The sequence below is a fragment of the Manihot esculenta genome, chromosome 1 (genome assembly GCF_001659605.2).
Source record: "Manihot esculenta cultivar AM560-2 chromosome 1, M.esculenta_v8, whole genome shotgun sequence".
In the NCBI taxonomy this organism is placed as follows: Eukaryota; Viridiplantae; Streptophyta; class Magnoliopsida; order Malpighiales; family Euphorbiaceae; genus Manihot; species Manihot esculenta.
The window spans coordinates 23,427,225-23,444,313 of NC_035161.2; the positions used below are offsets into that span (position 1 = coordinate 23,427,225).

General features: G+C 44.9%; 1 protein-coding gene across 1 annotated transcript in view; it reads left to right on the forward strand.

Annotated features, from left to right (window-relative positions):
* Window positions 1-2,922: 2,922 nt before the first annotated feature.
* The window catches only part of LOC110608954 (myosin-17-like), a 58,314-nt gene continuing 44,147 nt past the window's right edge, over window positions 2,923-17,089 (forward strand). Inside the window, exon 1 of the mRNA XM_043957057.1 lies at window positions 2,923-3,084. Within this exon, the coding sequence (XP_043812992.1) occupies window positions 2,923-3,084 (162 nt within the window). The remainder of the gene's footprint in view (window positions 3,085-17,089) is intronic.

A 17,089-nucleotide genomic window follows, 5' to 3' on the forward strand; every position in this document is an offset into this window, starting at 1 on the left:
AGCTGATGAACAAGGAAATCCCGATGGTGAAAGTCTTGGGAGACACGGGAGTCCATGCTCCAGCAATACCCCTATCTCTTTTAAGGTTAGTGTTTTTGTTGTTATGTGCTTCCTTGTTGATATGTATGCTTATATTTATGCCATGCTATGCTTATGTGTTGAACATTCAGGGACAAATGTTCTTAAGGGGGGAAGAATATAATACCCGGCTAGACCGCGGCATCGAAATTCCTATCTTCCGGCGGAATCTCTATTGGAATCTGGAATTCTCGGATGTCGAGCCTTCTAGAAGGGTAAAACAAAGGTTTTCTAAAATGTTTTTACATGTTTTTATGGTTTTATTGAAGAAAGAAAATTGAGTTTTGAAAGAAAAGACCAAGGAAGGAAAAAGCCAGGTTTGGCCGCCGAACCTCATGTTCGGCCACCGAACATTGGCCTCTTGCGGAGGCACCTTTGGCCCCCGAAGGTGGTCTGGCCAGCCACCTATAAAAGGCCCCTTGTCCGAAAATGGACGAGTTTTCTCTCTCTATTTTCGGGCATAGATGAGATTTCGCCCTTCTATGGTCGATTTGTTGTTTTTCTTCAATCCCTTCATGTTTTTTATGAGTTTTTACTTTGTCTTGAAGATTTTTAAGCTAAGATCAAGTTTTTGAAGCTTGGAGACCCTCGGAGCTCGATTTCTCCCAATCTCCAAGTTTGGATCACCCTCCTCTCGATCTTCAAGAGGTAAGTGTAGATCCTTCTCTTCCTTCATGTTTTAAGTAAGTTTTAAGAAAGGGTTAAGGGTTTTGATGCATGATTAGGCTAGGTGTAAAATGTTAGGGTTTATGTTAGGTAAATGATAAACGTATGTTAAATGTGATGTTTGTTGGGGTATAGGCTAGTTTTATACCTCTATATGCTTGAATAAGTGTTTATGCATGTTTTAGAATAGTTAAATGCATGTTGTGAGGTTTTTGGATAGCTGAATGCATGAGGCAGAATTGGGTTTTGCCATTCTGGAGAATCTAGGTTCAGCTGCCGAAGCCGTGTTCGGCCGCCGAACCTGCCAGGGAAGGTAGTTTAGGCTGCCTAAACTCGCCCCTGAAATTTTGGACTTTCGGCTCTAGAGGGGAGTTTCGGCCGCTGAGCCTGCCCCCGAAAGTGGGCGACTTTCGGCTCTGGAAGAACTTTTGGCCGCCGAACCCTGCCCCCGAAAGTGCCTGACTTTCGGCTCTGAAGGGACTTTCGGCCACCGAACCTGCCGCCGAAAGTGCCCTGTCCAGCCTTCCTTTGCATGTTTTCTATGCATGTTTTGGTGATGTTTTAGGGGGGTTTTTGGGGAGTTGCTTAGAGTCATGTTAGAGTTTGTTTGGTCCCTCATTTGAGTTCACCTATGTAGGATCGGACCCGAGGAATCGAGGAGGCCAGCAGTGTTAGCTGCTTCAGAGTTAGTTTAGAGTCAACCAGAGGTGAGTAGAATAGAACTTCTTTTATTTTCAACGCAATGAAATCTTTTTAGCATGGTCCATGCATCACGAATGCCATGATATGTATTAGGTTGTTTTGCATTAGAATTCACGAATATGATGCATTGCATAATATGATTGCTGATGTGGATGGTTATTGGATGATCCATTAGCTCTCGATATGTGATGATATGATACGGAAAGACCAGGGTTGCCCATTCTACGCCCCTGGCACAGAGTAAGGGAAAGACCAGGGTTGCCCATTCTACGCCCCTGTCACAATTGGACATGTTATGTTATGTTAAGAGGAAGTCCTGAGGAGCTCCGTCGAGGGCCGGGCATTTATTGGATCTGTGGAGGGCTATTGGTGACAATACCATCTTGAGGTGACTTACTTGTGTTGTGATGCATTTCATGATGGCATATGTGTATAAGCTATTTTTACTGCTCTACTCACTGGGCTTTAGTAGCTCACCCCTCTCCCCTAACCCCCAGGTTTGCAGGTCAGAGGTAGCTCAGGAAGTCAGCAAGGGTAATGGCTATGGTTATGTATTTGTAATAGATTAGTAGTGGACAAGATATGTAAAATAATGTAATGTAATGTAAGGCATTGTTCAGTGATGTAATGAGGATTAGTATTGTGCTTGGCCCTAATGTATGGTTAATCCCTTTTTGTACATGATCTAATGTAAAAGTTTTATGATAATGAATGATGAACCAAGCTTGATGTATGTAATGTTGACCTAACTAGAGCATTTGATGAGGGCTCTAGTATGGGGTTTGTATGTATAGAGTTATGGTGCATGCACAGGTCAAGCTTGGTGTATGAAAAAGTTTAAATTTTTATGCAAAAGTATGATCATGTATGGGATTTTATCAGATGTTCAGGATGTATGTTAGGCTTGCTACGGGTCCTGGTGACCTTAAGTCGATCTGGACCCTAGCGCCGGTAGCGGTCCGGTTTCCGGGTCGTTACAATCTGAGTCACAAAGAGCTGTAGATGAAGAGGTAGAGAGTCATGCTCCCTCTAAGGCTGCTGCTCCTCCACCTGCTACTGTTGGTAGACCAAGGTAGGATGCACTATTTCAGCAAATAGCTAAGTTGCTTAGGAGGGTTACATAAAATGTGCCAGAGGTACCACCACCACCACCACCTGTAGCAGTCTAGGTCCCCCCCACCTGTTGTAGCACAGGCACAATCTAGGCTCCCAATAGAAAAACTCAGGAAGTATGGTGCTACAGAGTTTAGTGGTAAAAAGAAAGATAATCCTTCAGCTGCAGAATTCTAGTTAGAAAGTACATAAAGGGTTTTACAACAACTACAATGTTACCAATAGAGAGTTTAATGTGTATCACTACTAAAAGATGAAGCCTATAGATGGTGGACAACATTAATACAGGCAGTTTGACTAAAGCGATAGACTTGAGAATTCTTTTTGGCAAAGTTTAAGAAGAAGTATGTCAGGGCCTTATACATGGAGGAGAGAAGGAAGGAGTTCCTATGCAAGCTTACAGTAACTGAGTATGAGCGAGAATTTGTTAGACTTAGTAAGTATGCCATACAAATAGTTCCTATAGAGGAAGAAAGATGTAAATGCTTTGAGCAAAGATTACATGTTGATATCAGGATGTATCTTGTAGCTATGCACATTAGGGAATTTTCAGTTTTAGTGGAGATGGCCCATAGCTTGGAGTGAATTAAAGAAGAAGAGCAAAGTAGAAAGCAAAAAGGGTAGCAGAAGAGGGGCTAGAGCCAGTATTAGGGACAATCCTCTGCATCTCAGACAACTAGCAAGAGACAGAGGGATTTTTAGTAGACAGGGCAAAGAAGGCCACCTAGGCAGAGTTAGAGACTTGGGCAGAGTTCAGTAATGAGGTCTGGATAGCAGACCACTTTGGTATCTAGTAGAGAAGGACTAGGTAGAGGGTTGCCACCACTATGTGAGCATTGTGGCAGGAGACATGGCGGAGTATGCAGGAGACATGGTGGAACTCACCTTATGGCCTGGCATGAATGCCTTTTTTAGTGGGACCAATGCTCGGATTGTGGCCTAGCAGAACTCACCTTATGGCCTGGCATAAATGCCTTTTGTAGTGGGATCAATGCTCGGATTATTGCCTGGTAGAATCCACCTTATAACCTGACATGAATGCCTTGATCAGTGGGACCAATGCTCAAATTGTGGCCTGGTGGAACTCACCTTGTGGCCTGACATAAATGCCTTTTTTACTGGGACCAACGCCCGAATTATGGCCTGGTAGAACCCACTTTGTGGCCTGGCATGATGCCTTGATTGGTGGGACCAATGCCTAATTTGTGGCCTGGCGGAACTCACCTTGTGGCCCTCAATGAGCGCTCCTTAATCTTTTTTTTTAAGAAGGCAGTTCCATCGTTCCTTGTCACTGAAGAGCACAACATATGAAAAAATACCTCGTTAACTGTTATTGATAAAATTTCCTCAGATTACAAATATTCTAGGAGTAGAAAATGATTCGATCATCTAACTTGGCCAGCTTATAGGACCCTGGCCGAATGACCTTCGAGACCCTAAACGGTTCTTTCTATTAGAAAATCCAGAGATTACTGCAACCCAAACACGCAGCGGAAAAATTAAAAATCTCTGATTTCCTTTCCGGGATCCGTGTGCTTCGTTTAATTTGAAAGGAAGGATAAGCTACTAACTTGTTAGACTCGACGAGAAGATATAATCCCAGACTCAAGGTGTTGCTTTTTCAATGAACACCCGCTATAGTATCCACACGAATGTCTCTTATCCTTCTAGAGTGCTAGCTCTCTCTGATGGATAAGCTATGTGCTCCAGATCTGCAACTCAAAAACGAATTCTCAAAAAATGTTACTTCCACATCGCATAAGCGGTTTTTATTCGTTTTTTAGTCTTTTGTTTTCCCACGACTCTTTTCGTGAAAGAGTTGTGTTCATAACCCACTATCACGATCTCGCAGATACTCAAATATCTTATGTGATAGAGTTGTGTTCATAATCAACTATCACAATCCTGCAGATACTCAAATATCTTATATGATAGAGTCCTTTATCTGTAACAGTTACAGATAGACTGCAGATCCTTTTAAATATTATTATCTTATAATAATAAATAATTAATAATAATAACATCTTTATTATTATTAATTATACTAATGGCTTTTAACTCATTAATATAACACATCAACAACGTTCTTGTAACGACCCGAAAATCGGACCGCTACCGGCGCTAGGATCCAGATCGGCTTAAGGCTACCGGGAACCGTAGCAAGCCTAACATACAACCTGTACACCTGTTTAATCCCATACATGATCAACATATACATAAAAATTTTGCACTTTCTCATTCATTTACCAAACTTAACCTGTGCATGCACAACTCAAGCATCAACATTAAACCCCACACTGGAACCCTCATCAAATACTCCAATGGGGTGACATAATAAGTGATAAGTTTGGTTTACATAAATGTCATTAACTCATTTCATTAAAAGGTCATGTACTCAAAAGGGGATTAACAACATATTAGGGTCAAGCACAACTCTAAACCTCAATAAACATCATTTCATTACATTACTGAATTATACATCACATTACATTATTTTCATGTCCATATCTAGCTATTACATAAAACTTGACTTTACTCTTGCTGACATTCTGATCTAAGCCCGTACCTGCAAACCTGGGGGATTAAGGGAATGGGGTGAGCTACTAGAGCCCAGTGAGCAGAATAATAAAACATTTAAAACACATGCTATCATGGAATGTATCACATCACAGACAAATCACATCAAGGATGAACTTATCACCAATAGCCCTCTACATATTCCATAGTGCCAGAACGTAGAATGGGTCCTGGTCTTTCTCTTACATAACATATCATAACATTCCAAGGTGCCAGGGACGTAGAATGGGTCTTCATGGACTTTCTCTTACATAGTGCCAGGGACGTAGAATGGGTCTTCCTGGACTTCCATACCGTATCATCATCATATCATATCATACCATACAAGGGCTAATGGATCATTCAATGTTCATCCACATCAACAACATAATATGCAATGCAACATATTCGTGAATTCTAATGCAGACAACCTAATATATCTCATGGCAATCATGATGCGTGATTCATGCTAAAACTTTCATTATTTACTTTGAAACATAAAGAGTCATTCTACTCACCTCAGGCTAGCTCTGACAAGACACTGAAGCAGCTATCTCACTGCTGGGGTCCTCAGTTCCTCGGGTCCGAACCTACACAGATGGACTCAAATGAGGGACCAAACATACATGAACATGACTCTAAAATACTCCCCAAAAACCCCCTAAAATACCTTAAAACAATCATAGAAAACATGCAAAGGAAGGCTGAACAGGGCACTTTTGGCAGCAGGTTCGGCAGCCGAAAGTCCCTCCAGAGACGAAAGTCAGGCACCTTTGGCGGCCAAAGGTTCCTTCCAGAGACGAAACTCATGCATGTTCGGCGGCACCTTTGGCGGCCGAAACTCCCTTCCAGAGCCGAAAGTCCACTTTCGGGGGCAAGGTTCGGCAGCCAAAGGCTTGCCTCCACAGGCAAGTTCGGCAGCCGAAAGTGCCTTTGGCTGCCGAACCTGAGTTCTTCCAAAGGCAGAACTCAGCCTCCACAATGCACATTTAGCCTCCCAAACCATTCAACTCAAAACCAACACTTCCACAACATGCATACACACATACATAAGCTCATAGGGGCCTCAAACTATCTTAAACCCCAACTAAAACACATCAAACATACATAAACAACACACATTGCTAAAAAACTCAACATTATCCTAAACATGCATTTCTACCCCACAAATCTTATAAAACTTGTTTAAAACATGGAATGAGCTAAGGATCTACTCTTACCTCTTGAAGATCGAGAGGAAAGGCGATCCAACTCGGAGATGGGAGAGATCTAGCTCTTTGAACCTCCAAGCTCCAAAACTTGCTCTAAGCTTCAAATCTCTTCAAAACCAAGTTAGAACTCGTTAAAACTTGAAAGATTTGAGGAAAGACATCAAAAATCAACCATGGGTGTAATACCCAGCTGGAGTCCGGCATCGGAATTCTACTTTCCGGTGGAGTCCAAGATGCCGAAAGTCTCTAGACGGGTTAGAGTTATGTTTTTTTACCATGTTTTGATATGTTCATAAGTTTTAAAGCATAAGGAAATGAGTTTTTGAGTGGAATGAACCAAGGCAGAAAAGCCAGGTTCGGCCGCCGAACATGCATGGCTTTCGGTTTCACGTGTGGCCGCCGAAGGTGGTCTGGCCAGCCACCTATAAAAGGCCCTCAGTTGGTTGAAACGATAAGATCACCATTTCATGGACTTGCTGAGGTGAGACCCTATCTTTTTTAGAGTTTTCTTCATGTTTTCATTAAATCATGCAAAGATTTGATTGATTTTCATGTTTATTTGAAGGTTTTGAATTAGAAACTTGAATTTTGAAGTTTGGAGAGTTTGAAGGAGAGTTGCTCCAAAACTCCACGTTAGGATCGTTCATCTTCTTGGTTTCAAGAGGTAAGTGAAGATCCTGAGCTTGTTTTCATGATTTATGAAAGATTTTTGAGGTTTTGGGGGAGAGTTGCATGAATAGGGTTAAAGGAGAGTTTTTGGTTATTTTAGTGAGAAAAGCTTGTTTATGTGTTATGTGATTGTGTTGTTGGGGTTTTTAGGTAGTTTTTGACCCCTTTGAGCATATACTTGGGTGTATGCAAGTTGAGGATTTGAGGTGTTTGAGTTTAGGAGAGTTTTGAGCTTTTGGCGAGAGGCAGAGCAAGTTTCTGCCTTGCGGATGAACTCAGGTTCGGCCGCTGAAGGTACATTTGGCCGCCGAACCCATGAGGAGGTGGCTTCTGTTGCCCAAGCTTGCCCCCGAGCTTTTGGACTTTCGGCTCCGGAGGGGAGTTCGGCCGCCAAAGGTGCCGTCGAAGGTTAGAGACTTTCGTCTCTGGAGTGCCTTTCAGCCTCCGAAACTTGCCCCCGAAAAGGTTCGGCTGCCGAAAGTAGAGATTCGGCCCCCGAAGGTGCATGAGCTTCGTCTCTGGAGAGGACTTTCGGCCACCGAACATGCCGCCGAAAGTGTCCTGTCCAGCTTTCCTTTGCATGCTTTGCATGGATGTTAGAGTGAGTTTAAGGGGATTCTTGGGGAGTTTCATAGAGTTGTTCATAAGCTAGTTTGGTCCCTCATTTGAGTTTATCTGTGCCTACACAGACCAGAGGAACCAGAGAGAGCAGCAGTGAGTACTGCTCCAGAGTTTTCAGAGCCTGCAGAGTCAGTCCAGCTAGTCAGAGGTGAGTGGAACTAAACTTAATGCTTTTAATTGAGAAATGAAATGTTTTTAGCATAATTCATGCATCATGAGTATATAGGAGGTTGATTGCATTAGAATCCACGAATATATTGCATTGCATAGTTATTTGTTGATGTGGGTGAATGCTGAATGATCCAATAGTCTCTGAGAGAAGTCCAGGAGCCTTTGACTACGCCCTGGCAGGTATAGAGAAGTCCAGGAGCCTTTGACTACGCCCTGGCAGGTATAGTAAAGTCCAGGAGCCTTTGACTACGCCCTGGCAATGGTAAGTACAAAGGTGTTATATACACATATACATATATGACATGAAGACCAGGTGCTCGATTCTACGCCCTGGCACGGCAGAGTTACCGGGACTATGTGGTGACAGGTTTACCCGAGATGTGAATTGTCTGTGATATGATGCATTTCATAAGAGCATGTGTTAATGACTATTTTACTGTTCTACTCACTGGGCTATAGAGCTCATCCCACTCCCTTAACCCCAGTTTTGCAGGTTCAGTGTACAGTGTACAGGGACAGTCCAGCAGAGTACAGAAAGAGTAAAGAGATTTGTAATAGCTTAGAGTGGACTTGTAATATTAAAGAGATGTAATAGTTGTGTATAAAGTTAGAAATGTGCTTGACTTAGTGATGTTTGTTATGTACATGATCTGTATATGGATATATGCTTTACTGTATGTGAAAAAAACAGGCTTAACAGGTATGAGTTAACCCATCTAGAGCAAGCTCTAGTCAGGGGTACAGAGTACAGAGAAAGGGCATGCACAGGTTAAGCCTTGGTCCAGAGAAAAGTTTTTATTTTCACAGAAAATATATGATCATGTATGAGATTTACAGGTACACAGAGAGTATAGCAGGCTTGCTACGGGTTCTGGCGGCCTTAAGCCGACCTGAATCCTAGCGCCGGTGACGGTCCATTTTGGGGTCGTTACAGATTGGTATCAGAGCCCTAGGTTCACATGATCGGACCTATAGAGAGAGTGTTGGGCTCATAGAGGCTAGAGGTGGTCAAGCACAATAGGAAATCATGTCCACTAGGATAGGATATTGAGTCCTATCTATCAGGCTTAACAGGTATGAGTTAACCCATCTAGAGCAAGCTCTAGTCAGGGGTACAGAGTACAGAGAAAGGGCATGCACAGGTTAAGCCTTGGTCCAGAGAAAAGTTTTTATTTTCACAGAAAATATATGATCATGTATGAGATTTACAGGTACACAGAGAGTATAGCAGGCTTGCTATGGGTTCTGGCGGCCTTAAGCCGACCTGAATCCTAGCGCCGGTGACGGTCCATTTTGGGGTCGTTACAATGGGAGAGCATGGACTCACCGTTGGCCGAAAATGGGGATAAAGCTCGCTCGTTTCGGCCATGGAGCCCTTATATAGGGGTTGGCTAGACCACCTTCGGCAGCCTAAAGTGCCTCCAAAACTCATGCAAGTTCGGTGGCCGAACATGGGGTTCGGCGGCCGAACCTGAGCCACTTCGGAAGCCTAACTTGCCTCCCTAAACTATCCCATGTTCGGCAGCCGAACTTGAGGTTCGGCGGTTGAACCTGGAAATGCCTCCATGGACTTTTTCATTCAAATTTCAATTTCTTTCTTACTTAAAATCATAAAACACATTAAAACATTTAATGAAAACATGATTTTACCCCTCTAGAGGTCTCCGATATCCGAGATCCCATCGGACGGTAGGAATTTCGATACCGGAGTCTAGCCGGGTATTACATTCTCCCCCCTTAAGAACATTCGTCCCCGAATGTTCACCAAACAACTCATGCATAGTATACAATATATCATACACATAAAACTAACCTTAGAAGAGATGAGGATATTGCTGGAGCATGGACTCCTGTGTCTCCCAGGTACATTCTTCGATGTTGTGGTGATTCCAAAGGACTTTCACCATCGGGATCTCCTTGTGTTCTCAACTTTCTGATCTGGGTGTCTAGGATTCGTACTGGCTGCTCAACATAGGTGAGATCTTCTTGGATCTCCACATCAGGTTCAGTAAGAACCTTGCCCGGATTTGACACGAACTTTCTTAACATGGAAACATGGAAAACCTGATGGATTCTCTCCATTGAAGCAGGTAAATCTAGCTTATACGATACATTCCCGATCTTTTGCAGGATTTCAAAGGGTTCGATGTATCGTGGAGCTAGCTTATCTTTCTTCCCGAACCGAATCACCCCTTTCATAGGAGACACCTTAAGCAACACCAAATCCCCCTCCTAAAATTCCACTTGCCTTCTGCGGATATCTGCATAACTCTTTTGCCTGCTCGCAGCAGTCTTGATCCTTTCTCTGATTATGGGCACTACTCTGCTAGTGATCTCTACTAGCTCAGTTCCTGCCAAGGCCCTTTCTCCAACTTCCTCCCAACAGACAAGCGACCTGCACTTCCTTCCATACAAAGCTTCATATGGAGCCATCCCTATGCTAGCATGATGACTGTTATTGTAAGCAAACTCCACCAAAGGTAGATGCTGCCTCCAAGAATCGTCAAAGTCTAGCACACACATTCTGAGCATATCCTCTATTGTCTGGATGGTCCTCTCTGATTGTCCGTCTGTCTGTGGATGGAAAGCAGTGCTAAAATCCAACCTGGTACCCATAGCATTCTTGTAACGACCCGAAAATCGGACCGCTACCAGCGCTAGGATCCGGGTCGGCTTAAGGCCGCCAAGACCCGTAGCAAGCCTGACATGCAACCTGAAAACCTATTTAATCCCATACATGATCAACAACATACATAAAAATTTAAAACTTTTCCTTCATTCATAAGCCAAACTCAACCTGTGCATGCACTGAACATACTCATAATCATAATCATGACCCCTCTGTGGGATCTCAACAATGCCCCAATGGGCGATACATCATGAGATGAGTTGGCTTACATGAACATTATAAAACATCTAAGATCATGTATAAAAAGGGATACCTCATACATAATGTCAAGCACAATCTCTAAACCTCAATATCATTACATGACTGAAACCGTACTTTTACATAACATTAATACATTTATCATGTCCACGCTATCTATTACATACATCAGACTTCATTACTCTTGTAAACCTCCTGGTCTACCCTGTACCTGCAATCCTGGGGAAAATGGGAGAGGGGTGAGCTACTAGAGCCCAGTGAGCAGAATAATAAAAACATTTAAATCATATGGATCATGGAATGCATCACATCACAGCTAAATCACATCAAGGATGAACTTGTCACTAATAGCCCTCTACATAGTCCAACTGTGCCAGAACGTAGAATGGGTCCTGGTCTTTCCCTTACATATCATAACATAACAGTGTCCAACTGTGCCAGAACGTAGAATGGGTCCTGGTCTTTCTCTTACATAGTGCCAGCGAACGTAGAATGGGTCCCACTGGTCTTACTTTCCGTACCGTACATATCACATCGTCATATCATAGATCGAGGGCTATGGATCATCCAACGTTCATCCACATCAACATTAAAATGTGCAATGCAACATATTCGTGGATTCTAATGCTGACAACCTAAAATATCACATGGCATTCATGATGCATGAACATGCTCAAAACTATACTATTAATTTGCTTAAAAACATAAAGGTTTATCCCACTCACCTCTGGATAGCTCTGACCAGACACTGGGGCAACAGACTCACTGCTGGGGTCCTCGGTTCCTCGGGTCCGAACCTACACAGGTGGACTCAAATGAGGGACCAAACATACATGAACATAACTCTAAACTATTCCCCAAAAACCCCCTAAAACATCATGGAATAATCATAGAAAAACATGCAAGAAAGGGCTGGACAGGGCACTTTCGGCGGCAGGTTCGGCGGCCGAAAGTCCCTCTAGAGCCGAAAGTCAGGCAAGTTCGGCGGCACCTTCGGCGGCCGAAACTCCCAGACAGAGGCGAAACTCATGCATGTTCGGCGGCACCTTCGGCGGCCGAAAGTGCCAGACAGAGACGAAAGTCTCCTTTTGGGGGCAAGCTTCGGCAGCCGAAGGCTGCCTCCACAAGCATGTTCGGCAGCCGAAAGTTCCTTCGGCTGCCGAACCTGGTTTCGCCCAGAATGGCAGAAACTCAGCTCCCCTATGCATTTATGCCTCCAATCTCATCCAAACATGCATAAACCTATTCTACAACACTCATACACAAGCATACAAGTTCCTAGGGGCATCAAACCATCAAAAACCCTAACTACAACACACAAGCAACTCACATTGTTCATAAACACATATAAAACCCATAAACCTAACCATGAGCTAAACATGCATTTTACCCCATAGATCTTGCATAAAACTTACTTTAAACATAAAATGAGCTTAAGATCGGCTCTTACCTCTTGTAGATCGAGGGAGAGACGTCCTAAACTCGGAGGTGGGAGGTTTTGAGTTCTTGAACCTCAAAGCTCCAAAACTTTGTTCAAAGCTTGAAAATCTTCAAAACAAGTTAAAAACTCATGAAAATCGAGTAATATGGGAAGGAAAGAACTCAAGATCGGTGAGGGGCGGCGGAGAGCTCACCTTGGCCGGAAATGGGGAGAGAGCTCGCCCATTTTTCGGCTAAGGGACCCTTTTATAGTGGCTGGCCAGGCCACGTTCGGGGGCCGAACGTGCCTCCGCATACATGCCATGTTCGGCGGCCGAACTTGAGGTTCGGCGGCCGAACCTGGACTTTCCTCACTTATGCTTTCGGGGGCCTAAAGGCGCTCCCGAAGGCATGCATGTCCGGCGGCCGAACTTGAGGTTCGGCGGCCGAATCTGAGTTTTCCTTCAAGGTTGTTTTTATGCAAAAACTCATCTCCATTTTACTTAAAACCATGAAATACCTTAAAACATTTTATGAAAACATGATTCTACCCTACTAGAGGCTTCCGACACTCGAGATTCCACCGGACGGTAGGAATTCCGATACCGGAGTCTAGCCGGGTATTACATTCTCCCCCCCTTAAGAACATTCGTCCCCGAATGTTCCTCAACTAGCACATAGCATGGCATAAAACATAACATACATACATAGCACATAAACACATAGAGATCTAATCTTAAAAGAGATGAGGGTACTGCTGGAGCATAGACTCCCGTGTCTCCCAAGTGCATTCTTCCAAATTGTGGTGGTTCCACAGGACTTTCACCATCGGGATTTCCTTGTTTCTTAGCTTTCTGATCTGGGTGTCTATGATCCGTACTGGCTGTTCAACATAGGTGAGATCCTCTTGGACCTCCACATCAGGCTCACTAAGAACCTTGCTCGGATCTGACACAAACTTCCTCAACATTGAAACATGGAAAACCGGATGGATTCTTTCCATTGAAGCAGGTAAATCCAGCTTGTACGACACATTCCCAATCTTTTGCAAGATTTCAAAGGGTCCAATGTATCGTGGGGCTAGTTTACCTTTCTTTCCGAAGCAAACCACTCCTTTCATAGGAGACACCTTGAGCAATACCAAATCCCCCTCCTGAAACTCTAACTGTCTTCTGCGGACGTCTGCGTAACTCTTCTGTCTGCTTGCAGCAGTCTTGATCCTTTCTCTGATTATGGGTACTACTCTGCTGGTAATCTCTACTAGCTCAGGCCCTGCCAAGGCCTTTTCTCCAACCTCTTCCCAGCAAACAGGTGATCTGCACTTCCTTCCATACAAAGCTTCATATGGAGCCATCCCGATGCTAGCATGATGGCTGTTATTGTAGGCAAACTCCACCAAAGGTAGATGCTGCCTCCAAGAACCGCCAAAATCCAGCACACACATCCTCAGCATATCCTCTATGGTCTGGATGGTCCTTTCTGATTGTCCGTCCGTCTGTGGGTGGAAGGCAGTACTGAAATCTAACCTGGTACCCATGGCACTCTGCAGACTCCGCCAAAACCTGGAGGTGAACTGGGGCCCTCTATCCGACACTATTGAAACAGGAACCCCATGCAGCTTGACGATCTCATCAACATACACCTGCGCCAACTTGTCCACAGAATAGCCACTCCTGACAGGGATGAAGTGAGCAGATTTGGTGAGTCTGTCCACAATCACCCATATGGAGTCCACTCTGTTGGACGCCGCCGGTAACCCCACTACGAAGTCCATAGCTATACTTTCCCATTTCCATTCTGGAATAGGTAGCGGGTTAAGCATTCCAGCCGGCTTCTGATGTTCCAGCTTCACCCTCTGACACACTTCGCAGGCTGACACAAACTGTGGCACTTCTTTCTTCATAGCTGGCCACCAATAAACTTTCTTTAAATCTTGATACATCTTGGTGGCTCCGGGGTGAACGCTGTATCTTGCATTATGAGCCTCTCTCATAATGTCTCCTTTTAGCCCTATGTCATCTGGTACACATAGTTTGCTCCCATAGCGGAGGATCCCCTTGCTGTCGAATCTGAACTCACTATCGTTGCCTGACTGAACAGTCCTGGCAATCTTCACTAACTCCGGGTCCTCATGCTGTTTCTGAGCCACCTGCTCTAGAAACACGGGTGCCACTCTCATCTGGGCCACTAAGGCACCTGTACCAGACAACTCCATCTGAAGACCTTCCTCAATGAGCTTGTAAAACTCCTTCACCACTGGCCTCCTCTTTGCCGATATGTGGGATAAACTGCCGAGTGATTTCCGGCTTAAGGCGTCCGCTACAACATTCACCTTACCCGGATGGTACTGAATCTTGCAATCATAGTCACTCAGCAGCTCCACCCATCTTCTCTGTCTCAAGTTCAAATCTCTTTGACTCAGGATGTACTGCAGGCTTTTATGATCTGTGAAGATCTCACATTTTACCCCATAGAGGTAGTGCCTCCACATCTTGAGTGCAAAGATTACTGCTGCCATCTCAAGGTCATGCGTGGGGTAATTCAACTCATGCTTCTTCAGCTGCCTAGAAGCATAAGCAATCACCCTCTCATTTTGCATCAGTACACAACCTAGTCCCACACGGGACGCATCACAAAAGACTGTAAAGTCCTCATCACTAGATGGCAGAGCTAACACTGGTGCTGAAGTCAACCTCTTCTTAAGCTCTTCAAAACTCTCTTCGCACTGGTCGGTCCACACAAACTTCTGATTCTTCCTGGTTAATCTGGTCAGAGGAGCTGCAATCTTTGAGAAGTCCTGAACGAACCTCCTGTAGTAACCTGCCAAACCCAAGAAACTCCTGATCTCCGTCACTGAAGTGGGTCTAGGCTAGTTAGCCACAGTTTGTGTCTTCTTGGGGTCTACCTCTATACCATTCTCTGACACAACATGCCCCAAGAATGAAATGCTCCTCAGCCAGAACTCACACTTAGAGAACTTGGCATACAAGCCATGTTCCCTCAAGGTCTGCAAGACCAACCGCAGATGATGGGTATGCTCCTCTGCATTCCTAGAATACACCAAGATATCATCTATGAAGACAATAACGAAGTGATCCAGGTACTGGCTAAATACTCTGTTCATGAGATCCATGAATGCTGCAGGGGCGTTTGTTAACCCGAACGGCATCACAAGGAACTCAAAATGCCCATATCTGGTCCTGAAAGCTGTCTTCGGCACATCTTCATCCCTTATCCTTAGCTGATGGTACCCCGATCTTAGATCTATTTTGGAGAAACAACCCGCTCCGGCTAGCTGGTCGAATAGATCGTCGATCCTTGGCAAAGGGTACCTATTTTTGGTAGTGACTTTGTTCAACTGCCTGTAGTCGATACAAAGTCTAAGGGACCCATCCTTCTTTCTCACAAACAAGACCGGAGCACCCCAAGGTGAGGTACTCTGTCGGATAAAGCCCTTTTCTACCAGCTCTTGCAATTGCTCCTTCAACTCCTTCAACTCAGCTGGGGCCATCCTGTAGGGAGGGATAGAGATCGGCCTAGTTCAAGGCACCAACTCTATCTCGAACTCTATCTCCCTAGCAGGTGGTAAACCTGGAAGCTCGTCTGGAAAAACATCCTGAAACTCTCTGACAACTGGCACCGAGACTGGCTCCCTGACCTGACTGTCTAGCTCTCTCACATGAGCTAAGTACCCCTGACATCCCTTCCTAAGCAACCTACGAGCCTGAAGAGCTGATATCAGACCTCTAGGTGTGCCCCTCTTGTCTCCTCTGAAGACGACCTCTGACCCGTTCTGATCTCTGAACCTGACTACCTTGTCCCTGCAGTCCAAGGTAGCACCATGGGTAGATAGCCAATCCATCCCTAGAATGACGTCAAAGTCTGTCAAATCTAGAACCACAAGGTCGGCGGAGAGGCAACTTCCCTCAATAAAAACCGGACTGTACTGGCAGACTGACACTGCCACTGACGGGTCACACTTGGGTCCACTGACCCATAGGGGACACTCTAACCCAGAGACTATCAGACCCAACCTCTCAACGGCTCTCGGAGCAATAAATGAATGAGATGCACCCGGGTCCATTAAAGCATACACATCAGAACACCCAATGATGAGATTACCTCACACCACGGTGTTGGATGTGTTAGCCTCCTGCTGAGTCATGGTGAAGATCCTGGCTGGAGCTGATGGGCCTTCACCTCGGGAACCAGAAGAAGAGGCTGCTCCTCTCCCTCTACCTCTACCACTGCTCTGAGTTGTGGCTGGAGCTGATGGCTGTGCCACACTACCAGAAGCTGTCTGCTGGGGCTGGCCCATAAAAGGTGCTCTAGGACACTCCCGAGCTATGTGTCCCTCCTGTCCACATCTGAAACATGTATTAGTCCCAGCTCGACACACTCCCCTGTGCGGCCTTCCACATCTCTGGCATTCTGTACCATCTGAGCCTGAGCTCGAGCCACCGCCAAATCCCAGACCGGATTTCAACTTATTCCAAAACTTATTCTTCTTCGGCTTCTTGGTGGTGTTATCCCACCTCTTCTTACTTGAGCTCTGAGAAGAGAGACCTGGCCCTCCTCTGCCTGGGGTCTTAACCCCTGAAGACTGGGTCACTGACTGCTTCACTGACCCCTCAACTATAGCACTCGCCTCCATCCTTCGAGCCATATCCACCACAGTGTGGAAACTTTCCCTCTCTACTGACTGAATCAACGAGGAGTACCTAGAATGCAGCTTCATAACATATCTCTTGGCCTTCTTCGAATCTGTATCTAGAGCTTGCCCTGAGAAAGGCAATAGCTCCAAGAATTTATCTGTGAACTCCTCTACACTCATGTGCTCTGACTGCCTCAGTTGCTCAAACTCGATCATTTTCAGTTCTCTGGAACTGTCTGGAAAAGCCCATCCAGCGACCTCATTCGCAAATTCTTCCCATGACATGCCGTCTAGTCTCGGGTCCACATAACACTTGAACCATTCCCGTGCCTTCTTGCACTT